Source organism: Mus musculus, chromosome 9 (genome assembly GCF_000001635.26).
Source record: "Mus musculus strain C57BL/6J chromosome 9, GRCm38.p6 C57BL/6J".
NCBI classification, from domain to species: Eukaryota; Metazoa; Chordata; class Mammalia; order Rodentia; family Muridae; genus Mus; species Mus musculus.
Window position 1 is genome coordinate 75,440,658 of NC_000075.6, and position 27,579 is coordinate 75,468,236.

The window sequence follows — 27,579 nt, forward strand, 5'->3', positions numbered from 1 at the left end:
GACCTGAGAGCTGGGATTACAGATGTTGGAAGCCGTGCCTGAGTTTAAGTAGGTGCTGGATTTTCGGAAAACAGATCTTTAGTCTTTAAGGGCAAGTCATTTACCGACAAGCGATCTCACCAGGTCTTTTTTTTTTTTTTTTTTTTTTTTTTTAAAGATTTATTTATTTATTGTATGTAAGTACACTGTAGCTGTCTTCAGACACTCCAGAAGAGGGAGTCAGATCTCATTACAGATGGTTGTTAGCCACCATGTGGTTGCTGGGATTTGAACTCCAGACCTTTGGAAGAGCAGTCGGGTGCTCTTACCCACTGAGCCATCTCACCAGCCCTTTTTTTTTTTTTTTTTTTAAGGGTGGGGGTTCTCAAGGATCCCACGCTGCTCTTGAAGTTGCTATGCAGTTGATGATGAATTTGGGTTTCTGACCCTTTGCTTCTAGAGTGCTGGATTACAGGCGTGCACCACTAACTACTCCAGGCTAGAGCTCTCAATGACTTATTTCTTATTCTTCTGCCACAGGATCTACGTATGTAGACATATGCTGGCTGGCTGGCTGGAACTCGCTTTGTAGACGAACCTGGCCTGGTATTCACAGAGATCTGCCTCCCCAGAGCAGAGCGACCACACCCACCCTCAACTATTTTTAAGAAACCTGGCCGCAGCTGACAGGTCGTAAACAAGTCTGACCCGCATCCCAAGCTCCGCACAGCGTGCGAGCGGGCTAACGGAGTAGCGGGCGAGCGCAGACACCGGGGCGGGGGTGGAGGGGGTGGGGGCGGAGCCAGCCGAGTGCTGGAGAAAACTAGGTCACAAAAGTAAAGTAGGTCTTTGTGCGGCTCTTTACGACACGTCGTGTTTGGACGGGTCTGGCCGTAAAGCAGGCTCGAGCCGAGCAAGCCAAGGCCGCGGACCAAGCTGCTATGGCGGACATGGAGGACCTCTTCGGGAGCGAAGCTGAGAGCGAGGCCGAGCGCAAAGGTGCGGCGGACGGGCGGGCGGGCGGGCGGGCGAGCTCCGCGGATGGGCACATGGGGCGTCGGGTTGCTTTTCGGCCGGAGGCGCGGCGCCGGGCAACGCGAAGTCCCCAAGCTCTTGCCCAGCGCCCCCTGCATGCCCGGCGGTGCCCGCCTCTCCCGGGGAGACCGCCGCGGAGTCAGTGCCTGGAGGATCAGGGACCGGCCTGGACTCCTGGGGGAGCAGAAGGGAGGACGTGTGGCCTGCGCCCCTCCGTGCATACATGGCCAATTGAAAGGGTGGCTGGCAGTGAATGAGTGGAGACATGTTCAACTGCCCATCGGGCGCGGTAACGCCCCGTGTGAAAGGGCGAGTTGATGGGAGAGTGTAGATGCCCCTGAAGGGTCTGGGAGGGATCAGGTTGGAGTTCTACAGAAGGACTACGCACTGGCGATGGGTGCCCTTGGAGAGCCTGTGCGGAAAGCCAGTTTCCTTGTCTGTGATGTAAGAATGGGGAAACTTGTGGAGTGTTTGGAGAGGAGTGACAGGATTTGGTGATGAATGAATGAATGATGGTTCATGGGGGGCATTTCTGGCACAGGTCTACGAATATCTGAATTTGAGATGTGAATAGAAGAATGAGGAAAGATCCGAGATGAACTTCAGAATTCTTGCAGCCCCCCCAGGCCCAAATTAACTTCTATACATGTCATTTTCCTTGCCCCTCCCCCCATTCGTCACCAACTCCAGTTTGTATGTAATTACTCCAGTTGTGGAGGGAGCACTAAGTAAAAGTACAGAGAACTAAACTCTTCCTGTGCCCGGCTTTGCTCATAGTTTATTCTCTGTGTCTTCGAGGCACAATTCTGTGTACACCTTCCCATGTTTTCCATGAAGCGTTTCATTCATTCAGTAAACAAGGATCCCTATCATCTCCTGGCCACCTTGCTAGGGGTTGGGAATGTAATCATGAGAAGACAGGTTCCCGCTCCCCAGCTTAGTGCTTAACGCTTAGTGCTTTTTTGCATCCACTGGTGAAAGCGTCGTTTAGTAAGATGTACCTGTAGTGCTTTCTCATAGCCACCCATAGCTTAGGGAAGTGGAGTGTACAGATGATTGCAGTTCTACGCTTTCTTCCCCTCCCCTTTCTTCCCTTTTAAAAACTTCTTTTAAGGTCATGGCAGTTTTCTTCCATTTTACCATTGAGTTAGTGGACTCTCCAAGACTGACTTTCAGGGTCTGGTGTCCTGTCTTTGACAACTGCTCTTAGTCTTGAAGTTGCTACGGATGTGACAGGGTAGAACTTGGTAGGTCTGCCTGATTGTCTGCTTACCTGCCTGCGTGCCTCCTTCCCTTTCTTTCCCCCTCTTTCTTCTACTGGATCTGCTGTGTATGTTGCCTTTGTTGGCTTTATACTCCCGATTCCACTTCCTCAGTGAGTGCTGGTCTTAGTTAGATGTGTACCTCCACTTCCAGCTAGTACTACTACGTCCTATTTTCTATTTCTGCTATACGTTGATCTTGTGACTTGATGCTATCCTGATGCTGATATGTTTTCTGTCATTGTTTTTGTGGCTCCTTTAGGGTTTTCTACATGTGAAACCATGCCATGGTGATTAGAGATAGTTGTACTGTTTCTTTCTCTTGCCTATTTATTTACCTTGCTATGGCTGGTACTCTCTTTATGATGTCGAATGGGACTTGCAGAAGTAGATATTGTTCTTGACCTCAGAAGGAGTATGTCTAGGTTTCTAGCATTGTTTATGGTTTATAATCATCGACTCTGTAAGGTCTATAATGTCATCCCCACTTGCATTCTTGACTTTAGTAATTTGAGTCTTGCTTTTTTTTTTCTTGTACAGTCTGCCTAATGGTTTAATTTTGTTAATGTTTTTAAAGAATGAACTGTTAGCCAGGCATGATGGTACATCTCTGTAATCCTAAAACTCAAAAGACAATAGGCAGAAGGATTGGCACAAGTTTGAGGCTTGGTCTACATAACCAGTTGCAGGCAGGCCAACTGAGACTACAAGAACTTATTTAATGGAGGAAAAAAAAATCCAACTACTGGTTTTAAACTACTGGTTTTATTGATTATCTACTTTGGGCTTTCTTACTTTCTTTTTGTTTTTGTTTTTTCAAAACAGGGTTTCTCTATGTAGCCCTAGCTGTCCTGGAACTTGCTTTGAACTCAGACTGTCTGCCTCTGTCTCCCTCTGGGATTAAAGGTGTGCACCACCACACCCGGCTCAAGGGTTTGTTTTTGTTTTTTTGACAACTTGATATGTTTAGCTGTGGATTCCTTAAGGTTTTTCAATGTGGCATTAATTAAACTTCTCGGATGTTAGATTCGTTCTATTTGGGTCATTATTTCTTTAGCTATTACCTTCTTCTGTTGGCATATTTGTATTACTATTTGATTGTGTTCTTATACCTCTACCTCCCTTCCAACCCTTCTCCACTTTGGTCCCTTTCCACGCCCTTCCCCCCCCCCCCAGCATTAGGTAGGAGAGAAAGAAGGTGAGAAAGAGGGAAAAGGGGGTGCAGACCTCTGTAGGCGACTTTGTACTGATTAAGGTCATACTGGTCCTTGGATCCATCCGGTCTCTGTCATCAGGATATCTACAACTTCTTCTTTTCATCTCTTTGCTCACTTTGTTCATGATTACTTTACAAACCGCAGCAGCAATCAGGAGCAGCAGCTTTCCCAGAGTGCCCTCTGCTCTCTCGGGGCTCTGTGTCTATACCCTCCCCAGAGTCCCCAGAGTTAAACTATCTGGCAAAAATCACACCCCTCCTAGAGCAGGAGACAATCATGGTTAATGGCTGCAGGCAAACTGAAGCAGCCCCATAGTCCACACCTGGGATTAAACAAAAACATACTCATATGACATAACTGGGGTTTGTAAACAAACCAAAACACTACATTCTTCACTCCATAATGCATATGTGGTGCTCTGATGGGACTGTGTACAATTGTTTTTCTATACTTCTGCTCTGTTTGCTTTTCTCTTCCTGCTGCATTTCGGGTACAGGGACCACTACCTGCTGGTCAAGAAAGTGATCAAGATGAAAGAGGTGATTCAGGACCGCCCAGTAACAAAGAACTGTTGACAGCAGTGAGGAGGAGATGGGGGGGCTCTCATCACAGTGGCGGGGATGTCACTCTGAACCAAGCAGTGCTCCCTGTACCAGAATGTAGGGCTGCTTACTGTTTTATTTCATGTCTAAGAACTAGGCAGTGGTGGGGTCTGAGGTAAAACATGAAGAGTTCTACTTTGTTTATTTAGTTAGTTCAGCTTTTTGAAACAGGGTCTCACTCTGTAGCCTAAGATGGCCTGGGAGTTACTGTGTAGCCCAGGGTGGCCTCCTATTTGAATGAACTGATCCTTTTGCTTCCGCTACCTGGGTTGCTGAGGTTGAGCTAGTGTGCCTGCTTACTGCAAGTCTGCTAAGTTGTCCTAACTGAACCTTCTGGTCCTTGAACCTTCTTTGTCTCTGGAACAGTGAGAGCGTTGGCTTCAGCAGCCTTGCCAGTTTCTGTTTGTCTTTTAGCAAATTGAGACGGACTTCTAGAGCTCCTCGCTCTGCTGATATTCCTTTGTGTTTACACGATCCCACAGATTCCGAGTCTGAGTCCGACTCGGACTCTGACCAGGACAACGGCGCTTCTGGCAGCAACGCCTCTGGCAGCGAAAGTGATCAGGATGACAGAGGTGACTCCGGACAGCCCAGTAACAAGGAACTGTTCGGGGACGACAGTGAGGAGGAGGGGGCCTCTCATCACAGTGGCAGTGACAATCACTCTGAACGGTCAGACAATAGGTCGGAGGCTTCCGAGCGCTCTGACCACGAGGATAATGAGCCCTCTGACGAGGACCAGCACAGTGGCTCTGAAGCCCACAACGATGACGACGATGAGGGCCACAGGTCGGACGAAGGGAGCCGTCACTCAGAGGCAGAAGGGTCTGAAAAAGCCCAGTCAGATGATGAGAAATGGGATGGAGAGGATAAAAGTGACCAGTCAGATGACGAGAAGCTGCAGAACTCTGACGACGAGGATCGGGAGCAAGGGTCCGATGAGGATAAGCTGCAGAACTCTGACGACGACGAGGAGAAAATGCAGAACACAGATGACGAGGACCGGGCCCAGATTTCTGATGATGACAGACAGCAGCTGTCTGAGGAGGAGAAGGGGAATTCTGACGATGAGCATCCAGTAGCTTCTGATAATGACGAGGAGAAGCAGAATTCGGACGATGAGGACCAGCCGCAGGTGTCCGATGAGGAGAAAATGCAGAACTCAGACGATGAAAGGCCACAAGTCTCAGATGAAGATGGAAGGCGTTCAGACGGTGAGGAGGAGCAAGACCAGAAGTCAGGTAAAACGTTCATGGGCGGACAGTTGGCTGGGTGCATCTTGTGTCTTTTTTTTTTTTTAAGATTTATTTATTATTATATGTAAATACACTGTAGCTGTCTTCAGACACTCCAGAAGAGGGAGTCAGATCTTGTTGCGGATGGTTGTGAGCCACCATGTGGTTGCTGGGATTTGAACTCTGGACCTTCGGAAGAGCAGTCGGGTGCTCTTACCCACTGAGCCATCTCACCAGCCCATTTTGTGTCTTTTTAAAGGGTTTTGCTTTTCATGTGCAGATGGGTATTTTCCCTTCATGTATGTCTGTGCATGCAGTGCCCACGTAGGCCAGAACCGAGTGTTGGGTCCCCTGGAACAGGAGTTGCAGCCAGTTGTGAGCCACCATCTCATTGCTGGGAATTGAACCCAGGTCCTCTGGAAAAGCAGCCAGTGCTTTTAACCACTGAGCCATCTCTCTATTCCTTTTTATTCCCATCTTTATTACCCTGTTTTTCATTTTTGTTTTCTCTTCTCTTCCTTCATATTTACCTCTACTCTTGTTTGTGTGCAGTTTAATTTGTGTTGACACGTTTATAGACTTACGCGGCTACCACTAACTTGACACAGGACAGCGTGTTATGAGACCTATTTTACAGCCATGACCCTGGCCTAACCTCATCGCATACTGACCTGTTCTACCACTATGCTCTTGCCTCCTTGGGCCTCGGCCTCATTAGGTCTAGGATGACAGGCACTGACTTTGCCAGGTTAGGTTTTCTTGGAGTAGCATAATGTGTGGTAGCCGGATCCAGCCTGTTCGATGTATCATTGTCCTTTTCTTTTTTTTTTTTTTTTTTTTTTTTTTTTTTAAAGATTTACTTATTTATTATATGTAAGTACACTGTAGCTGTCTTCAGACACTCCACAAGAGGGCGTCAGATCTCGTTACGGATGGTTGTGAGCCACCATGTGGTTGCTGGGATTTGAACTTCGGACCTTCGTAAGAGCAGTCGGGTGCTCTTACCCACTGAGCCATCTCACCAGCCCTCATTGTCCTTTTCTATCCGTGGCTGCACAGTTTCCCTAGGAAGCTCGGATGCGATTGTGTACACCTTCTAACTCTGCTCTTTTAGAATCTGCAAGAGGCAGTGACAGTGAAGATGAAGTTTTACGACTGAAGCGCAAGAACGCGATTCCATCGGATTCCGAAGCAGACAGCGACACCGAGGTGCCCAAAGGTAGCCCGTTTACCTTGTATGCAGGTCTGCTTCATAGCTCTCTGTGCTTGTAACTGTCGTGCCCTGGCAGACCTTGAGACTGCAGGACTCACAGAAGACTGTGTGTGTGTGCTCAGTGTACTCTGCAGCTCATGCTGTTAGGAACCCGCTTCGTTGTTACAGTTTGTTGCAGTGAATTTATCTGAGCCTCTGAACGGTTTGTAAGTGACAGTGCTGCAGCCTGATTAAAGATAACCCTCTTATAACCCAGTGCTCCAGCTCCCCAGAGTTTTCTAAGGTGTAAAATGGGGTGATGCAGACCCTCTTACAGAGCGGTGAGAATTAGGTAGGCTGTGTCCGTTGTTGACTGATGTTTCCTGAGGCTCTGCTGTACATGGCTGCCGTTCTAAGTCATGTCCTATACCTTGCCATCTGGTGGTGAGGGTGTGCCTACTCTGAGACAAGTGAACCACATACGTGTACAGTGGCTGGCTGGTGACATGAGCTAAGGGGACTATGGGAAGGACATGGCTGTGCTCACCTCCTAAACAGGAAGTCGCATAATGAGCGTCCAGTACTCTGGTCACCTTTGCTTTGCTGTCCAGTGGCATGTCTTTTGCCACGTCTCTCTAACTCAGTCTCATAGGTTTATTCTAGACCATGTGACTACCAATAATTCTGGCTTGTTTAGACAGCTGGCTCTGAAAAAACTCTTCTGTCTCCTGTTTCCTTGCTGTCGTGCCTCACCTTGCTTTGCTGGCTTACGCACATTATTGTCTTGATGGGTGCCTCAGTGACTCTGCTTGTGAGAATGAGACCTCGCTAGAAGGGGAAACTGGAAGAAGGATGCAGAGATGGAGGGGGAAAAAGAGCTTCCTGTGCAGTGTGCAAACCTCTCCACACACATCTTTCCATGTGTGTGCCACAGTGACTTTCTCTCTCCACGCACATGCCACAGTGCCTGTCTGTCCACGCACATGCCACAGTGCCCTTTGCCTCCCTACCCAAGCTCAAGATCTGGATTTATGCCATTTCTTGGAGCTGGCCCAGAAATCTTAGGGATGTTCAAATGAAGACCAGATGTTAACACTCTGTGTTTTTCCCTCTGCACTGAAGATAATAATGGAACCATGGATCTGTTCGGAGGTGCAGATGACATATCTTCAGGGAGTGATGGAGAAGATAAGCCCCCAACTCCAGGACAGCCTGTGGTAAGTGAAAGTAGCATGAGTTAGCCCATATTCAAGTGAGGGGAAGGACCTCTTTCTCTCTTAAGAAGAGGAAGTCGTTATCTAAATTATAGTATGGAACTATAATGAGTAGATGACTTTCTTTTTTTGTTTTTTTGTTTTTTTGAGACAGGGTTTCTCTGTGTAGCCCTGGCTGTCCTGGAACTCACTTTGTAGACCAGGCTGGCCTCGAACTCAGAAATCCGCCTGCCTCTGCCTCCTGAGTGCTGGGATTAAAGCCACCATGCCCGGCAGTAGATGACTTTCTTAATTCTGTAGGAAGCATTTGGTTCCAAGGAGGAAAAGTGAGTGCAGCTACCATGAGGTGCCCAGCCTCACGGGGCAAGACCATGAACACCCAGGATTTGAGAGCCTTTCACCTAATTGTTTTTCTTACTCATGCAAGTAAATGTGTGCTTTGTTAGTAATTTTTTCTTCATTCCTTTTTATTTTTTAAGTTTAGTTTTGGAAGCAGGGTCTTGCTATGTATCCCAGGCTGGCCTCAGATTCACCATGTGTGAGTAACCTTCTCTGATGCCATTAGAGTGGCTACATAGGAGCCAGCTGATTGAACATTTGTCAGGGACAGGCTGGGGAGACAACTGATCATAGAAGCTCTGCCCCAAGGCAGCGAGACTCTGCTTGCTTCTCCTGAGATGCTTGGAGATTGATGAATAGTATCTAAATATGATTCTTGCTGGACTCATAAGCCCAGTACTGGGAAAGTGGAGGCAGGAGAGTTTCTGTGAATTTGAAGCCAGCGTGGACTAGGTAGTGAGTTCTAGGCCACCCTGGACGACAGAGTGAGCCCCTGTTTCAAATGAAACAGAACAAAATAAAAACCAGACAGTGTTTCTTGTTCCCTTACGTAATGAAATGTGGAACTTGAACTGGACGTCACCTGGTCCCCGCAGCTCTAACTTTCCATTTTCTTGCACTTAGGATGAAAATGGCTTGCCCCAGGATCAGCAGGAGGAAGAGCCCATACCTGAGACCAGAATAGAAGTGGAGATCCCCAAAGTAAACACGGACTTGGGCAATGACTTATATTTTGTTAAACTGCCCAACTTCCTCAGTGTAGAGCCCAGGTAAGGACATTAGGATGTCTTCTGGGTGTTGGCTAGAAGTACGAGGGTGTTAGCTGGTCATGGTGGTGCATGGCTAGAAGTACGTGGGTGTTCGCTGGTCATGATGGTGCATGGCTTTGATCCTAGCGCTTGAGAGGTAGAAGCATGTAGATCTCTGAGTTTGAGGCCAGCCTGATCTACAGAGTGAGTTCCAGGACAGCCAAGACTGTATGTAACACAGAGAAATCCTGTCTTAAAAAAAACAAAACAAAAGTAAAAAAAAAAAAAAGAAAAGAAATATGAGTATACATGAACATGTTTTGCTTACTTTCATTCAGTCGACTAGTAGAGAAATGTGTCTGAAAAAGTCAGTCAGGCATCCCACAACAGGAAAGCATCAGGGAGATCTCCTGCCTGTGGTTAGGGGTTTGATACTCTCTTGGGGATGAGTAGACACATAGTAACTCCTCCAGCCCAACAGCACTGCTGTGGGAAGCCTTGAGGTCTGCTGGCCACGGGTGCAGCTCTTGTCACACTGTAGTGAAGCCATGCTGATGGAGATTCCCAAGTTAATCCTCACTGAGGTCATTTACACAGTTCCCCCACAGGGAAAATGATGTAGGAAGCTGCACCATAGATGCTTTTTTCTTTGGAAGACTTATGTAATATGAAAAATTGAGAAAAAATTGTTTTTTTTCTTTTAGACATTGTCTCATTATATAACCCTGGCTGGACTAGAACTCAGTCAGAGACCAGACTAACTTGAAACTCACCCAAGTACTGGCATTAAAAGCATATGCCACCATACCCAGCTATTTGGAATGTTTAGCCCTGTTTGTACTTTATTTCAAGTAATATATAACAGCATCAGAATTTTAAATTTTAGTATATTTTGAATACTTCTTTCAAGTTGAGCTTCAAAATATATTTGATATGTGGTTTATAACTATATTATGGCAGTATCGTTTATGAAATGTTAATAGCTTTTTAAAAATACACTTTGTAGGCCTTTTGATCCTCAGTATTATGAAGATGAATTTGAAGATGAGGAGATGCTGGATGAAGAGGGGAGAACCAGGTTAAAATTGAAGGTACCATGCAGACTTTGCTTTGCTTTTTTTTTTTTTTTTAATATTTATTTATTTATTTTTTTATTATATGTAACTACACTATAGCTGTCTTAAGACACTCCAGAAGAGGGCATCAGATTTCATTATGGATGGTTGGGAGCCACCATGTGGTTGCTGGGATTTGAACTCAGGACCTTTGGAAGAGCAGTCGGTGCTCTTAACCGCTGAGCCATCTCACCAGCCCCTTGCTTTGCTTTTTATAGAGTCAATCTGGTAGACACCAGGTACCCGAGACTTGAGCTTTGAAGATGTTCTTTTGTGTTTCTTTTTTTTTTTTTTTTTTTTTTTTAAAGATTTATTTATTTATTTATTTATTTATTTATTTATTTATTTATTTATTATATGTAAGTACACTGTAGCTGTCTTCAGATGCACCAGAAGAGGGCATCAGATCTCATTACGGGTGGTTGTGAGCCACCATGTGGTTGCTGGGATTTGAACTTCGGACCTTCGGAAGAGCAGTCGGGTGCTCTTACTCACTGAGCCATCTCACCAGCCCTCTTTTGTGTTTCTTGTTCTTCAACTGAGTGAGCTGTCTTCTCAGAATCCTTTTGGAGCTGGGGACTGAACTCTGAGCCTTTGTGTGTATGGAGGTGTATCTTTGGTTACTTACATGCCGGCTGGGATTGAACCTAGGCCCTTATACTTGGTTTTGTTTTTGTTTTTGTTTTGTTTTTTGTTTTTTAACTTAAGGCAGGGACTCACTATGGCCTTAATCACATGATCTTCCCTCCTGCACCTCCTGAGTGCTGGGATTACAGGCATGAGTTATCTGCCTGAGGTTGAGCTTCTTCATTTTCTGTAGTACTGTATTCTTCACACAACAGCTTCATAAGTGCCTAGGTAACATTGGTGGTTAACATTGGTAGTGGTAAAGATGGTTCCTGTCTAAGGGCACAGGTGTCTAGAGCTGTTACATGACCACTGTGGAGATGTGGAGCAGGTGAGAACGGGGATGGAAAATGCCAGTAATTTGTTCAAGATCATCCAGTGAGTAGGTTTAGAATGATGGATGGTTTGGACTGTCTCTGCACTGCTATCAATCATCTATCAATATTATTTGCTTAGAACGTGTGTGTATTGATTTAGAGTTAGCGCTATTAATTTTTCGTGGTCATTTCAATGCCTCTGACGTAATTGTTCTGTTTTTCATTCTTTCCATCATTTATATAAATTAATGTGGTAGTTCTTTGCTCCTTTTAACTTAATCATTTTGGCATTTTTCTGTTTTCTCTTATGGTGCAGCAGTAAATAGCAGTATAGCCACCATATGTTCCAGTGTAGAATCACAGTTTAGACATCACTGTTTTGCTGCAAAACCTCAAGTGCTTCCAAGTGCAAAGTGTCAGAGTTTAATATAGCGAGCTCTCCTTCAGACTCTCGGGCTGTAATTCAGAGTATCCCTGGATGCTGTGTTTCTCGAGTGATGGTTGAGACAAGGTGAACAGTCTTAGTTAACTGGTGGCATAGTTAGTTCATTGATGAACCAGGGCTGAGCTGTGTGGCTCTGTGAGATTTTGTGTCTTTAGAAGTATTTCCATGTGCTTCATTTCTGTAGAATGAGACCTCATAGTGTGTTCTCAAAGGCAACTTTCAAAATGTCTTCTCAGTCACTGATACCTGTGCTGGTTTGAAAGAGAATGGTCCCCAAAAGCTCTTCTAGTTAAATATTTTGTCCGTAGTTGGTGGAACTGTTTGGAAAGGATTAGGAGGTGTGGTCTTGTTGGAGGAGCTATGTTGCTGGAAGTGGGCTTTGAGATTTCAAAATCCCACACTATTCGCGATAAACACTCTGCCTTGTGCTTGTTTGTCCAGGATACGAGCTCTCAGCTATTGCTCCAATGCCATTACTGCCTGCCTGTTGCCTGCCATGATGGGCATGGGCACTTAGTTCTTTGAATCTGTGAGCCCCAAATAAATTCTTTCATAATTTGTCTTGGTCATGGTGTTTTATCACAGCAATACAAAAGCAACTAAGACAATGCCTATATATGTGTTTGTATATTATATGTAGCTAACTGTCTTAGTTAGGGTTTCTATTGCTATAATAAAACACCATGCCCAAAAGCAAGTTGGGAAAGAAAGGGTTTATTTCATCTTAGTCTTTCATATCACAATCCATCACTGAAAGGAAATGAGGGCAGGAACCTGGAAGTAGGAACTGAAGCCGAAGCCATAGAGGAGTGGTGCTTACAGGCTTTCTCCTCGTGGCTTGTTCAGCATGCTTTCTTACACAACTGAGGATCAATCACCTGCCCCAGGGATGGTATTGCCCAGGTTGATCTGGGCTCTCCCACATTGATCATTAATCGAGATAATACACCACAGTCCTTACCACAGGCCAGGCTTGTGGAGGCATTTTCTCAGCTAAGATTCCCTCCTCCCAGATTTGTCTCTGAGCCAAGCTGACAAAACCAACTGTTACTCTAATGTATTGTTCATAGAGGGGAAACAGAGCTAGTGACACATTTTTCATTCTAATTTCTTTATTTATTTTTGTTTGGTTTTGCTGCAGGCTGTTTTCCTGTGTCTCAGGATTCTTTTTTCTTTTCTTTTCTTTTCTTTTCTTTTCTTTTCTTTTTTCTTTTTTTTTAAAGCTTGGTCTCATTGAAGCTGGCAATTTCCCCCATGTCTGGTTTGTCTGACATTTTCTTACAACCCTGATGGGTGAACCAAGGAGATAGTGGGTGATCTTGGGACTTGGGAGTGAGCCTATACCCTCTGCAGTGGCCTCTCAATGTGGCATTCCAGGCCTAGGGTGTTCCCACAGACCCAATTCCTTAAATTAAAAAAAAATTACATATATTTATGTTTGTGTGGTGTGAGCGTTCACAGTCCACTGTGTAGATGGGAGGTCAGAGGACAACTTTTAGGAGTTGGTGCTTTCCAGCAAGGCTTTGAGATTGAACTCGGTTTGTTAGGCTTAGTGGCATGGTGTGCACCTTTACCTGGTAAACCATCTCACCAGCTTCATTTTAATTCTTACTAAAATTCCAAGTCCACATAAACACAGGAGGAATGTTTTAATTATGTGCCTATCAGCTTGACTACTCTTGTTTCAATATTTCTCACCCAGCCTTCAGTAGATAGTTATGGCGTTATCTCAGAAATGCTCTCCCGTCTAATGCTATCAAGTCTTTGCTTAGCTGGCTCAGTAGTCACTTGTTTAGTGAGGAATTGGTACATGGGAAAGCGGGAGTTTTCGAGAGTGGCTGTACAGAAAGCTGTGGAGCTGAGGCAGATGGGAGGGGCAGGGGGGATTGCGTGGACCAGCGTGGTTGCTTCTCCTTCTTGCCATCCCCATCTTCATTCCAACCCTGCCCTTTTAGCCCAGGCTGGCAGGCTGGACTCTGACCTGCTGTCCTCCTTCCTCAGCGTCCCATGCCCTGGAAGCAAAGCCTGCACCACCACACCTGGGGTGTTCTCATTCTTTTAATCCTTGTAGTGAGCCAGTGTATTTCCCCCTTCTGCTGCTGTTTTAGTGTTTCCAGGATGTAGTGTGACAAAACCCACGCATTTGATGTGCTGTGTTCTCCTGGAAGGCCCATTAAGTCTTTAATTTCTGTACTGGTGACTCATTTTCTAAATCTGGCACTTCCCCATCCTGCAGGTGATGAGCCCCTGCATGTGTGGCGAGGGGGCCAGAAGGCAGAGGGTCTTGGTCTCACTTTCAATGGTTTTTAGATCTGTGAGATGGAGTCCTCTCCAGATGTGTCTTATTTCAACCTCTTCAGGGCTCAGGCTTTGTCCCCTGTGCCTCAGAGCTTTTTTTGTGTTTGTGATTTCCCAGGCGTGTGCAGTGCAGGCTTTGTGTCTGTTCAAATGCTCTGGCTGTAAGGTACGATCGTAAGACTCACAGCACCAAAGTTCATTTCAACCCTGTCTCTCCTGTCGTTGACCCCAGAGGGCCTCACTGTTGTCTGCTCTGTCACCACACACACTTATTCGCTGGCTGCGTCTCTCCAGGGGAATCCCACAGGCTTGCTTTCTAAGGTTCCGTATTTTAAAACAGGTAGAAAACACTATAAGATGGAGGATACGCAGAGATGAAGAAGGAAATGAAATTAAAGAAAGCAATGCGCGGATCGTCAAGTGGTCAGATGGAAGGTGAGTAAGAAATGCCTGGCATTGAGTACCCAGAGCAGGAGGAGGAGAGAAGGTTCTGGGCTTGGACCTTACTCAGGAGGCTGGCTCTTGTTAGAGACTCCCCAATAGTTACTCCCTGTGACTGCACAGAAAACCTGAGAGAGATGGTCATTTGAGCTTGTTGGGGTCGGGGTCCAGGAGCCACCCCACAAAGCACATGAACAGCAGTCTCAGACAGGGATGGTTTATTGAAGGCATGCTTGCTCTAAGACTGACAAGTTAGGGCCGTAGCTCAGAATTTGCGCACTGAGGCTACAACCCTGAACATACTTTTTAATGTCAGATATGAAAGCTAAAACTGCAAAACCACAGTGAGCTCACACGCAGGTGCTGGGAGGTCTGCCTGGCGGTCTGCCCTGACTCAAGCCATTTTAGACACAACAGTTCATGTTGACCTTTAACTTGATGGATCCTACATGAAGCTTATAGTTGTGGAATTTCTTAAGGTCAACAAACTTCATAACATACAGAACCTAACAGGGTATGTGGTCAGCATGACCCTGTTCTGTGTCAGGTTATTTTTCTGCATCAGTGACTGGCAGGCACACTACAGTAATAATATGAAATAGCTGGTGGGCATGGAACAAAATGGCTACAGCTCTGCTGGGGGGCAGATGGGAGACAATAAACTAAACATAATGTAGGTTTAGAATCTTAACCCCATTGAATACTACTCGCAACACGAGGGAAAGTATCCTTTCCTGAACACAGTGGGGCTGGGCCCGAGTCCCAGCAGGTGTGACTTCTGTCAGGTCATTTTCCCCAGCATGGAGGGTTTCTTCATTCTGTGTAAAGAGAGAAACTGATTGAATCACATTTTCAGTAATTAAAGCTGTGCAGTGAAAGCCTTGGATTTAATATGTGAGGTCTTTTTTTTCCTCAGCATGTCCCTGCATTTAGGGAATGAAGTGTTTGATGTGTACAAAGCCCCACTGCAGGGCGACCACAACCATCTTTTCATAAGACAAGGTACTGGGCTGCAGGGGCAGGCCGTCTTTAAAACGAAGCTCACCTTCAGGTAAGCGCTCTTGGTCCTGCTGCTTGGTTTGTGAAGCCTGGCCCCTCCCCGGCCCCACCCCGCCCCACCCCGCCCCCAGTGGAGCTCTGTAGCTCGGTGGCTCAGAGGTTCTCAGTTCTGGAGGCTCAGAGGCTTTAGTCAAGGACAGCTGAGGCTGCGTTCTTGGAGGCTGTGATGTAAAACAGAAAGTTGGTATTTTAGTTGCCTGCCGAGAATCCTAAAGGGCTTGTCTGTGCTGGCCAAATGTATCCTTTTGTTTTCAGGAAAACTGACTTAGAGACAAACTGATAATTAGGGCTTGTGTGTGCCAGTGCCAGAGGAAGGGCGCTGAGCTGGGGGATGTGAATACTGGGGCTGTTGGGGCAGGCCTCTGTGGGAATGTGTCCCCTGGGCGGGCACATGTAGTCATCCTCCCTTGGGGATAGGCAGACCCCCTTCCTGGGTGACACTGCTCTGTAGGGAGCTCTGACCTTCAGAATTGTACTGCTTCAACTGTTTCTGCTCGTGACCTTGGACAGCTTTGATTTTGTGAGATTGTGGGTAGCTGTGTGGTGTGGTGTGCACAACACTACTCGGGCCTGCCTGTTTGCTGCCTTGGGGTCATGCTGTACAACGGTCTTCACCCCACACCCCACACCTTTTTCTTTCCCAGACAGTTTCTCCGTGTAGCCCTGGCTGTCCTGGAACTCACGTTGTAGACCAGGTTGGCTTTGAACTCAGACATTTGCGGGGCTCTGCCTCCCAGGTGCTGGGCTCAAAGGGGCGCCACCCTGCCTGACGAGCTGGCCCCCGCTTTTCCTTTTCACTTTTCCCGTCTCATTGCCACCCCTGCCTGACAAGCTGGCCCCCACTTTTCCTTTTCACTTTTCCTGTCTCATTGAGCTCGAAAGGTGCCTTTCAACCTTCCCAGTTCCTCACGGTGTGGTGACCCCAACCATAAAACTATTCATAACTGTAACTTTGCTACTGTTATGAATCGTAATGTAAATGTCTGATATGCAGGATATTTTATGCATGGCCCTGTATAAGGGTCGTGCAACTTCTGTGAAAGTGTCATTAGGCCCCTAAAGGTCACAACTGACAGGTTGAGAGGATTGACAGTGAATTAGAGGAAGGAAAGTGTTCTGTCCTCCAAGGAGAATATTCAGGTTAGAGGTCTGGCCTCTAAACTCTTCTTTGGTGGATAGGAAGCGGCTGCTGACTTTGTGTTTTTGTGATGTGGGTCTGATGGCTCACAAATATCCATGAGAAACAGTGGGAAGTTTCTGTTCATTTTCCACAGGCCTCACTCTACAGACAGTGCCACACACAGGAAGATGACCCTGTCACTTGCAGATAGATGCTCAAAGACACAGAAGATTCGAATCTTACCAATGGCTGGCCGTGACCCTGAGTGCCAGCGCACAGAGATGATTAAGGTAAGTTGCCTAGGCTTTACCCTGGAGCAGCTTTGCACATTAAGAACAGATTGCCCCAACCGCCTGTTGTTTTCTGTTCGCCGTCTCTTGTTGGACTTCTCTTCCCTCCTCCAATGACACGAGCTAGGTTACTTTCCTAAGCTCTTATCAAGTGGAAAGATGTGTGGATGCTGATAAAGTAGATGCAAGCTCTTGGGTTGTCTCCCAGCAGGGCTGGAAACTTCCACAAAACTGGTCACTGAAATAGCAGAGTTTTCACATATCAATACCACTAAATCATCTACAGCAGCTTGTCCCGTCAGAGCTCAGTGGGCAGGCTAAAGAGGGGATGTAGCGGATCTAGAGCAGAGTCCCACAGAGTAGCTGTGTGAGTTTTGTTCTGTGGTGCTGAGGATTAAACCTAGAGCCTCAGTCATTCTTGGATTGTGAGTTCTCGGCCAGCCTGATGTCTGCTCAGACCTTGACAAAGAAGCACGGTATGAAGTTTATTCCACCTTAAGCCTAACAACCCAAGTTTAATCTCCAGCACCTACACGATGGAAGGATGAACCCAGCGCTCATAAGCTGACCTACTCCCAACAATCAAAATAAGTAAGATACAATTAATGAAAAAAAAAAGGTTTCATGACTAAGAACATCCAAGAGCAAGGGAGCAGTGGCGATGAAAGGCCTTTTTCCTGTGTTCCATCATGGTAGAAACTGTCCATGGCGGTGCAGAGTGAAAGACAGCAGGCTGGCTTCTGTAGTGGTCAGTCCCACAACAGCTCATCACTTCATTAATTTACCAGTTAACCCATGAATTAGCTAGCTTGGGATTTAGCTTCCAGTGGAATTGGGGTCACTTTCAAGCCATAGCAGAAGGGCTTATTGCTTTCTTATAGAAAGAAGAAGAACGCCTGAGGGCCTCCATCAGGAGGGAGTCTCAGCAGCGCCGGATGCGAGAGAAACAGCACCAGCGGGGGCTGAGCGCCAGCTACCTGGAGCCTGATCGCTACGACGAGGAGGAGGAAGGCGAGGAGTCCGTCAGCCTGGCTGCCATTAAAAACCGCTACAAAGGGGGCATCCGCGGTGAGTGTGGTGTAAAGCCGCATCATGCGTGTTCACTTGCGCATGCGCTGACCACTGACCATTGGACAGCTTAAAGAGTCTGTGTTACTGTCTCCGGCTAGGTCTCAGTAAGACCATCATTGTTAGTTGTTTGAGGCCATCCTGGAAGGGCAGGACCTCCCGTGGCTCCCTTCCAGCTGTTTTGTCTTTGGAGTCCCTCCTTGCACGGCCCCCTGCTGCCTGTGTCCTGGGTGCTGGGGTTGCAGGCACGTGTATATATCAGGCCTTATCCAAATTTACCCCTAGACCTTCCGGTTTTCAGTTTGAAAGGTTGACAGTTTTTGTTTTGAGGAAGGGTCTCATTCTAGTCCAGCTGTCCTCAAACTTTCAGCAATCCTCCTGCCTCAGCTTCTCAAATGCTGCTGTATTCTAGGCATAAACTTCCTTACTCAGCTAAGTTGACAGTTATAAAGAAATCCAGCTATTGAGAGCACATGGTACTTGCTTCTGCCCGTCAGCTTTGCAGGGCCCTCCTAGCAGTGTTCATTTCATCGTGCTTGGTGTTTATGTAGCACACATTGAACCCAGGCACACCTGAGACAGCCTGCTTGATCTCTGAGCAGTGCTCTGATGTTTTCCCTCTTATTGATGAGGCTCATGGTTGTAATTGTAGTCCCAGAAGATATGATGTCCTCTTGTGGCCTCTGCAGGCACTAGGCACATAAATGGTACAGAGACATGCATGCACAAAAAACACCCACACATTAAATAAAGGCAATAATGTATTTAAAAAAGAAAGGAAAGGCCGGCAGTGATGGCACACGCCTTTAATCCCAGCACTCGGGAGGCAGAGGCAGGCAGATTTCTGAGTTCGAGGCCAGCCTGGTCTACAGAGTGAGTTCCAGGACAGCGAAGGCTATACAGAGAAACCTTGTTTCAAAAAAACCAAAACAAAACAAACAAAAGAAAAGAAGGAAGGAAGACGAGGGGGGGGGAGCAGGAAGGAAGGAAGGAAGGAAGGAAGGAAGGAAGGAAGAAAGAAAGAAAAGCAGACTCAGAAGATGCCTGGATTCCTGAACTTGCTCTGCCTCAGGTCCCTGAGTGAGATTACAGGCATGCATCACCATGCCCAGCTCATTCCGACACATTTTAACAGTGACTTCAGAAGGGCTCCATACCCCTGTGAACTTCTCATACGTTGTCTGGACTAAGTCAGTCTACTAATGGTGCCTGGAGCACGGGCTGAGGAGTGAAGGAGTATGCTCGGCGCATGACTCTGGTGTGTCGTGCATGACACTGGTGTATTGTGCATGAGCCTTCTTAAAGCTGCTTCTCTTACCTCGTCAGTTTCAAGAAAGCGACTTCTCATTTCTGAATATCATTTGCCTTGTCTGTAAAATGAGAAATGAGGGTTGCCGATGCTTTTCGTTATGTGTGTCACTGGGTATAAAACTCAGGGCCTAATGTTTGGTCCCAAATGAGTGATAGGTTTACCAACACCTAAGTTTCCCTTTATCTTGCAGGGCTATATTTGTTCTGCTGCCCTGTTATACCTTCCCTACTTATTTTGAGAACCTAGTACAGTGGCTTTCTTTACATTGCCAATGCTAATTTATCACAAAAATCTTTTTAAAAAATTTTATTTATTTTATGTATATGACTACACTGTAGCTTTACAGATATTTGTGAGCCATCATGTGGTTGCTGGGAATTGAACTCAGGATCTCTGCTTTCTCCGGCCCTGCTATTTATTTATTATTAAATGTAAGTACACTGTAGCTGTCTTCAGACACACCAGAAGAGGGCAGTCAGATCTCATTATGGATGGTCGTGAGCTACCATGTGGTTGCTGGGATTTGAACTCGGGACCCTCAGAAGAGCAGTCAATGCTCTTAACCACTGAGCCATCTCTCCAGACCTATCACAAAAATCTTAACTGTAACATTTTTCATGCAGAATATTAGAGATGCATTCAAGGATTAGGGTATTTAATATGCAGTTCATCAGAGATTTAAACCAGGTAGGCATGGTCGTTGGTTCTTAGCATAGTACAGTACTCACCTAGCAATAATATAGGGAGCTGGGAAGGCATTCTATTAGGAAAGAATAGTCTTGGTTATTTTTATTTTTATTTTTATTTTTTTATTTTTCAAGACAGGGTTTCTCTGTGTAACCCTGGCTGTCCTGGAACTCACTCTGTATGTAGACCAGGCTGGCCTCGAATTCAGAAATCTGCCTGCCTCTGCCTCCCAAGTGCTGGGATTAAAGGCGTGCGATACCACTGCCCGGCCTGGTTCATTTTAACATATTTAAAACAAAAGGAAAGTTAAAACTGGAACAGAGGATGCTCAGTTACACTTGCTATGCAAGCATGAGGACTGGGGTTCAGATCCCCAGAACCCGTGTAAATACTGGGTGGTGCCACCTGGGGCCACCTATAACTCAGCTTTGGAAGGCAGAGACAGGAAATTCCCAGAGCAAGCTGGCTGGCAAGACGAGCTGTATTGGTGAGCTCTAGGGTTTGCAGGAAGACCCTGCCTCACTAAATAAGCTAGAAGAGTGGCGGAGGCTGAGTCCTGACACCTCCACATGTATGTGCACACATGTTCATAGCACATGAGCACAGCACAGAAGAATGGGACAAATACATACTATTTTCTTCCTCTGTGGGAAATGTACAGAGAGAACTGAAGGTGTTATTGGAGGGAAAATTCAAAAATGAATAGATTCTTTAAAAATGACTCTGTGCAATCCCTTGTTTTCAGAGGAACGAGCCAGAATCTACTCCTCGGACAGTGATGAGGGCTCCGAAGAAGACAAAGCTCAAAGGTTACTCAAAGCAAAGAAGCTCAACAGTGATGAGGTAAGCCACATGTTCTGAATTTGAGGCTTACCTTGTACTTAGGACTTGGTTCCTGGGGTGACAAGAGTTCCAGGATAGACAAAAAGACTTCTTCAGAAAGGTCCTAGTCCACAAACTGCCTGGGATAGGCCAGGCTCTGGGCTCACGTTTGTGTAAGTACCCACTCCTTTCATGGTTACTCTTGTGTGACAAAACTTTCCCTGGAGAAACATAACTCTTCTCACCCCAGATAGGAAACTCATGACAGACCAATGTCCAGACACCACCAAAGCTCAATTTGGTGAACTAGTGAGCTCTACTGGGGTTAACTACCAGGACCAGATGTGACTCAAAGACAACTCCACGACAACTCCACTGCCAAGGCCCACCCACAGATGCTGGGATCTGGGGTAGCACACTGCTTGGTCTGCAGGCAGCTCAACAGGTTGGAGTGTCCTTTCCAGAGACCTCCATCGGTCTAAACTTCCAGCAGCTTGCTTGGGTTTTGCTTCTTCCAGGTGGCTGGTGTGGTCTTAGAGCTTGTCACAGTCTTGGCAGCTCTGCTCATCTCAGAGTCACTTCCTCTGAGAGGGACTCAGCTTTTATTGCTTACTTTTTAGGAATGGGTATTGTGAATCTGGTCAGTTTCAGGGACTTCCTGAAGTTGTTTGGAGTTGTTCTTGCTTAAGAAGCGTCCCGCAGAATAGAATATTTCAATCCTAGGGAGAGACAGTTAATACAACCCTCACCTTCCAAGATCCCTCCTCATCTCAGAGGCTAGCATTTCAGCCTATGGGTCTCGAAGCCCAAGACAGACCAGGGCATTTTTCTGGCTATATTTATTTCTTCCTTCAAAGAAATACGGTACCATATTTCTTTTTATATTCTCTGATCTAATGATTAATTTGGATTGGTTTACTGAGTTGATAGTCATGAGAATTTTTTTAGACTTATTATTATTTGTGTCTGTATGTGTGAGTCTCTGTGTATGTGAGTGAGCACATGTATGTGGGGGCCACAAGGGCCAGAAGAAGACATCTGGTCCCCTTGAGCTGGAGTCACAGGTTTGTAAGCCTCCTGACATGGGTGTTAGGAACCGAATTTAGGTTCTTTGCTAGACCAGCAAGTGCTGTTACCCTCTGACCCTTCTCCTCCAGCCCCTCCACAGGAGTTTTTGATGCCTAGATTCATTTCTCTGAAGATGATTTCCTCGGTTTGATTTGGTTTGGGGTTTGGTTTTTGGATTCCCGTGTAGTTCAGGCAGGCCTTGAATTTACTTTGACCCCTGCTAGTGCTGAGATTCACACTACAAGTTTGCACTGCCGGGCCTGGCTTATTTGTATGTGTCTCTGCAAGGTGCGCTGCACGTCAGCTGGCTAAGGCCCCTGAAACTGTTCCCAGAATGAAGTCTCTCTAGATAACTCAATGAAAGTGCTTGATTTGGCTGTGAAGCCTGACAACCCAGTTTGGTCTGTGAAATCCACAGAGTGGAAGGAAACGGCTGACTGCCACAGCTTGTTCTCTGACCTCTCCATGCACACTGCAGTACAAGTGGACCTGCCCCCTGCCCCAGTGTACTACACAAATACTTTAAGTTTGTAAACCCCTCTCTCAGAGAACCAGCGCTAGGCTTCTACCCCAGTCTGCTTTTACAGGGAAGGCTTGTGGCCCTTGTCTGGCCACCCGGAGAGATCACATAGCTCAGTGTCTCCGAGGAGGAGCCTGCTTTGCTCTGCCTTCTTGCTTCCGCTTATGTTTTGGCCTCTGGTGTGCTTTGCTTTGCCTTGCCATCCTCGCTCGCTGTTTTCAGTGAGAGGGCTGTTCTGAGTACTGGTCTGCCATATTGTATGTAGCAGTGGATAGTTTCCTGTTTTGCTTTAGAGCTGATTTACTCATTTTGGGATTTTATGAACTCTTTTCTCATGTGAAGCAAAAGTATGTTCTTAGTTTATTGTTGAGTACCGCATCTATATTTTGTGATGTTCTTGGGACTAGCTTGCTACCGACAGAGTTTCTTAGTGTTATTCTGCACCATATTTGTGTGAGTTAGATGAAGCAGCATCTCAATAGCGTGTTTACAGTGTGATGAACAGTTGGCAAACAGGGGCTCTCTTCTAAGCAGCTGCTTGATCCTTGGCAAGCAGAGCTGTGAGAATTGACAAGTGCCACGGAACTGTTTATGTCTAGTAAGCAATATGCCTGACAGCTTCCCCTGTGGCTGGCTGGGCTGAGAACACGAAGACCTGTGGCTTAAACACGCCTGGGTGACCTTCAAGCTCTCTTACAGCAGCCCCTCCCCCAGGTCCCCCAGCACACTCTCAGAATCTCTGCACTCTTGTACCTTTCCTGACAGACACACACCTCTGCCTCCTCCTATGAGGCAGCTCAGTGGTGGGTGACAGTGAGGACTGAGAGCAACCTTCCTGCTGTTTGCATAACAAATCCCCTCAAAGACCAGGAACCGGGCTGCGCTTCTAAGATGTAGGGGAGAGTTCAGGCGTCATGGTACCCACCCATATCAGGAACTACTGCTTTGCCAGAACAGGCCTTGGAGGGTAAGGGCAAGTTAGGTTAGCTCTCTAGAGGCTACACATAGTGAGTTCCAGGACAGCTTTGCTATGAATGAGAGAAATTCTGTCTCAAAAAACAAATGTGGGGGGGAAAAAGGTTATCATCAGCTGCATCATTGAATGTGAGGGCTACCCATCCTTCCAGTTCTCATTTGCATGCCACGGGGCAAGGCAGCTGTCTTCCCTGAGTCTGTCCTTTTGCTGAGTGCCTTCTAACTGTATTGTAGTCAGTACTGTAGGATGTGGGGACATGGTGACCTTGAGACTGACAGGGACACTGCCTTTCTTTCCCCAGCCTAAATGGAGAGCAGTGTAAAAGGGGGGTGCGCCTTCCCCTTTGCTCACAGGGAACCCTGTAGAAACCCTGCTTCTCCCTTCAAAGGCAGTGAAATTCAGAGAGTGGGATTGCCTTGTTCTCTGTTCCCGGAGGGGGTTGGGCTAAGAAAAGGGGACACTGAGTTGAACTGATCAGATGGAGGCTGGAAAGTGAAGATGGGAAAGGTTTGTCGGAAGGGCCTGGCTCCCCTCTTCCCTCTTCTGCTCTCCTTTCTGAAACCCACTTCGTTGCTCTGCCTTGTGTCACAGCTGCCTGTGTCTGTAGGAACCCGTGTTCATGGCTGCATTATCAAGCTCTAGTTCAGTTTTGTTTTTATTGTTTCAGTATGTATGGCACAGGGGCATGTTTCAGCTGTGTTCAGTAAGACAGCTTTCTGCATGCTCGAAGTAAGGTCATCCTGACGGCTCCGTTGTAGTTCTGGGGCCCCCATGTTGCATGTAGTTTCTAGGGAATCAGTCGGTCTTGGCAGGCTTTCCACAGCTGCTCAACCCTGACAATGAGCTGGACCTGGCACTTCCTTAGGAGGCCCTGACCTTGGGCTGATGCTGTACCTTGTCTAAGAGCTTTTGGAAAAACCTTACACATTTTTAGAAGTACCATGCCAGTTCTTTCAGCCGCTCAGATCTAATGTCTACCATTAAAGAGTTTTAGAGCTAGACACCAAACAACCTGTTTATGTGCAGGCTGTAATGTGCAAGATTCTCCAGTGGGAAGAGAAGTCAGTGTTGCCTCTCTCGATGGGGGCCCAAGAGAAGGAGCTGGGTCTACTCTAGGCTGAGGAGTGGAAAGGAGGCGACTTGTCACATCCTGGAGGCATGATCCATCTTCCAGTATTCTTACAGAGTTTGCTTTACTGCCGCCAGCTCTTGTGAGGCCTCCAAACTTTGTTGAGCCCTGCTGTGGCACGCCCAGTCTATAGGAATACATTTGGGATAGAAAGGCAAGAAGTAAGTGCAGGGTGTTGCCTGTCTTCAGAGGCTCAGCCAAGGAGATCAGGAAATGAGTGTGCATGCCGCGTTGCATCTTGAAGCATTCTGCAGCCATCCCTGACTGTGTGTCCATGGAAGTTGGTCTTGTTCTGCTAGGGACCCAGTCCAAGGTCGCGCTCATCCTGCCAGCAGCCAGCCTCTGGTCTATGTAATCCAGCTTCTCATGTCTTTAACTCAGGGGTGTGTGTGTGTGTGTGTGTGTGTGTGTGTGTGTGTGTGTGTGTGTGTGTGTGTGACAGTTCTGAAGTGTCAGCCAGTGTCAAAGTTGTTGAGGGGGTGTTGACTTAAATGTGAAGCTGAATTCTGCCTGTCGAAACTGCTTCTCTAGAAAACCTCCTACATGATGTTGCTGTTAGAGGATTGTGCAAATGAATTTAATAGATTTAATAGAATTTAATAGATTCTCTGTGTAGATAGGCCTTTGATGTCTATAAATATTTTCTCAAAAACCTTTATGATTTTAATGTATCCAAACAAAAATTATTTTAAAAATTGATACTTACTAAAAAAAATAAATTTTAGATAGGGAACAGAAGTGGAATACTGAGAAAAGAGAGATTGTTGATTAAGTACCTGATCATGGAGAAAATGTTCCATCAGGACAAGTGAATCTTCATTTAAGAAACTGTGTGTGTGTGCGAGTGCGTGCGTGCGTGCTCGTGCTTCTTTGAGGGGGTCCTAACCTTTTCTAGGGCAGACCCCATAGCCCAGGTTGTTGTGGTTTTTTGTGTCTACAGTGGTTTCCCTGTACAAGATAATATGCTGGGCTTGAACTCTGCAAAGTTATCTTTTTATTTTATCACCATTTATTTATTTATTTTTACCACTTGTAGAGTTGGCTGGGCTGGAACTCACTCTGTAGACCAGGCTTGTTTGTACCTCACAGATATCCTCCTGCCTCTGTCCCAGCCTCCTGTATTTCCAAGTGCTGGAATCAAAGGCATGCCCCGCCATGCCCCGCACCGCCATGCCTCGCACTCTTTTTCTTTTTTAGAAATATGGAACACTTCACTACTTATGTGTCATCTTTGCCCAGGGACCAAGCTAATCTTGTCTGCAGCATTCCAATTTTAGTACACGTGCTGTTGCTGCTGAAACGAGCAACTGCAAGATATTTAAAGTTACTTTAGTAATGAGTCATTCAACTCAGCTATTTTGATAAACTTCCCTAGAAATGTTCTAACTTTCAGACTGTAAATGTTTTTATCTGTTCAGGAAGGTGAATCTTCTGGAAAGAGGAAAGCGGAAGACGATGACAAAGCGAATAAAAAGCATAAGAAGTATGTGATCAGTGATGAAGAAGAAGAAGAAGATGACTGAGCTACAAACTGTGAATGCGTTTTATATATTTATTGTACAGCTTGTCTATAAATACAATGTAAACATGAGTTATTTTGATTGAGATTAATTGATCTGTTTGTGAAATTTTGATTGTAATAAAACATTTAAGGCAAGTCCCTATGCTTAAGAAAACTGCTTTTCCCAGAAAAAAATTTAAAAAGCAAGCTGACTTTGCAGGCATTTTAGAGAGTCCAGGTTTGGTGGATTTCTTTGCTCTTTGCCAACCATTCTCTCATTCCACACAAAGATCCGTTTCCTAGGTCACCTTAAGAGGATCACAGGGTGGTTGGCTTCAAGCAGTAAAGCCTGGACTGGAGAGATGGCTCAGCAGTTAAAGAACGTTGAAAAGCAGTAGCGATGATTCTCCTCAGACTCGTGGGTAGTCTGTAGGACTGAAATTGAGGAGACTGTGTGGCCATACTCCTTCCCAAGGACCCTTCCTTCCTTTTCCTGAATTTGTTGGCTGTGGCAGTATGTCAACATAGCTTACTTTCTTGTACACTTTTGTGCCTCTCTACTGCACTCTGTTGGCAATAACAAAGAATCACTACTCCCAGGACCAAGTTAAATCCAGCATCACCTCATTTTAACTGATTATTTTTGCAGAAACCTATCCCAAATAAGGTCACGTATATTGTGTAGTTGTTGTTGTTGTTGTTTTTTTAATAACATGATCCATGCTAAACCAGCTATACACCAGCAACAGCAGTCTTGCCCACCCCCCATGGCTCCCATGGCCAACTTGCTGCCAAGCTGCTCACACTTCCCAAGCCATCCACCCACTGTGACTTGCCTGCAGAAAGCCAGCTACCACTCACTCAGCTCCCCTTAGCCCAGTAAAATGATAACACTAGAGACTTGTAATAACCACCCACATTTATAATGGTAAATCTCCAAACCCAAAATGCCCACACAGAAAATAACAAAACTCAATTGATATAAATACAAGCTGCATACCTAGATCGGGCAAATGTACCCTACACTGCTTATCGCCCAACTATGAAATCCCTGGCTACCTGCAGCTTCTCCAGACCATTTGGCTCAGCTCCATCCTCTTCTGGTTCTATCTTGTCTCTCTCCTGCCTCCTGTCTCTTCCTTTTCCCCCCTCTCTAAAACTTACAGCTTTAGCCTTTATTTTACCAGTTAAAAAATGGGGAGAAGGTTCCCATAAAGTCACCCCAGTATGTCCTCATCCAAGGCAGCCCCTCAGGGGGAAACAGAATTAGCATCAAAATACAAACAGCACAAGGGCAATCTACAATAGTCACACTCTCAGATTCTGTGTGGATATGAATTCATGTGTAGGGTTACAATTCAACATGCTTGAATAATTACACTAAGTCATATATACTTTTTTTAAAAAAGATTTTATTTTTAAAGATTTACTTATTCATGTATATGAGTGTTCTATCTTCGTGTATACTTGTGTGCCAGAAGAGGGCACCAGATCCCATTCAAATGGATGTGAGCCACCATGTGGTTGCTGGGAATTTAGCTCAGGACCTCTGGAAGAGCAGCCGGTGCTCTTAACCACTGAGCCATCTCTCCAGCCCTAGCCCTATACTTTTAAAAAATACATGTAAAATGAACAAAACATAAAAAAGTGAAACATTTTTATTTATGTGTGTTTGTGTATATGTACCGTGGGGGAGGGGGGCACCTGAGATGGCCAGAAGGGGGCGTAAGATCCCCTAGAGCAGGAGTTACAGGTGGTTGTGAGATGTCTGACATGGGTCCTGGGAACGGAACTTGGGTCCTCTGCAGGAGCCGCATACGCACTTAACGACAGGGGCCGTCTCTCCAGCCACTAATTTTAATCTTTAAAAGTATGGTAACCTTTTTCCTTTTTAAAGAAAAAGTCCTGACTAACCATCCCACCCCTTTTCTTAACTTAGAATTTAAGTTCCCGTGTATTT

At 46.0% G+C, this 27,579-nt stretch overlaps 1 protein-coding gene and 1 non-coding gene across 3 annotated transcripts; one reads left to right on the top strand and one right to left on the bottom strand.

The window, feature by feature from the left end:
• The first annotated feature begins 357 nt into the window (after positions 1-357).
• Positions 358-25,775, top strand: Leo1 (Leo1, Paf1/RNA polymerase II complex component). Of its 2 annotated transcripts, none has more exons than XM_017313344.2 (12): positions 358-978; positions 4,578-5,336; positions 6,445-6,549; positions 7,645-7,739; positions 8,700-8,845; positions 9,831-9,915; positions 13,967-14,061; positions 14,984-15,118; positions 16,401-16,536; positions 17,418-17,604; positions 20,349-20,446; positions 25,541-25,609. In XM_017313344.2, the coding sequence occupies exons 1-12, from the start codon at positions 921-923 to the stop codon at positions 25,607-25,609; spliced, it is 1,968 nt and encodes a 655-aa protein (XP_017168833.1). In that variant the 5' UTR covers positions 358-920. The 2 variants fall into 2 exon arrangements, with proteins under 2 accessions (XP_017168833.1, NP_001034611.1); NM_001039522.1 differs by having other exon boundaries at positions 867-978; positions 25,537-25,775.
• LOC115487244 lies at positions 25,314-25,425 on the bottom strand. Its single transcript, XR_003948435.1, has one exon. It is a non-coding gene; the product is annotated as a U6 spliceosomal RNA (small nuclear RNA).
• Positions 25,776-27,579: the final 1,804 nt, after the last annotated feature.

Excerpts from the sequence above, each read along its gene's own strand:
- Leo1 (NM_001039522.1), top strand. The coding sequence starts at position 921 with ATGGCGGACATGGAGGACCTCTTCGGGAGCGAAGCTGAGAGCGAGGCC. Across the intron at positions 5,337-6,444 it reads GGAGCAAGACCAGAAGTCAG|AATCTGCAAGAGGCAGTGAC; the intron begins GTAAAACGTTCA and ends CTGCTCTTTTAG. Across the intron at positions 17,605-20,348 it reads CTACAAAGGGGGCATCCGCG|AGGAACGAGCCAGAATCTAC; the intron begins GTGAGTGTGGTG and ends CCTTGTTTTCAG.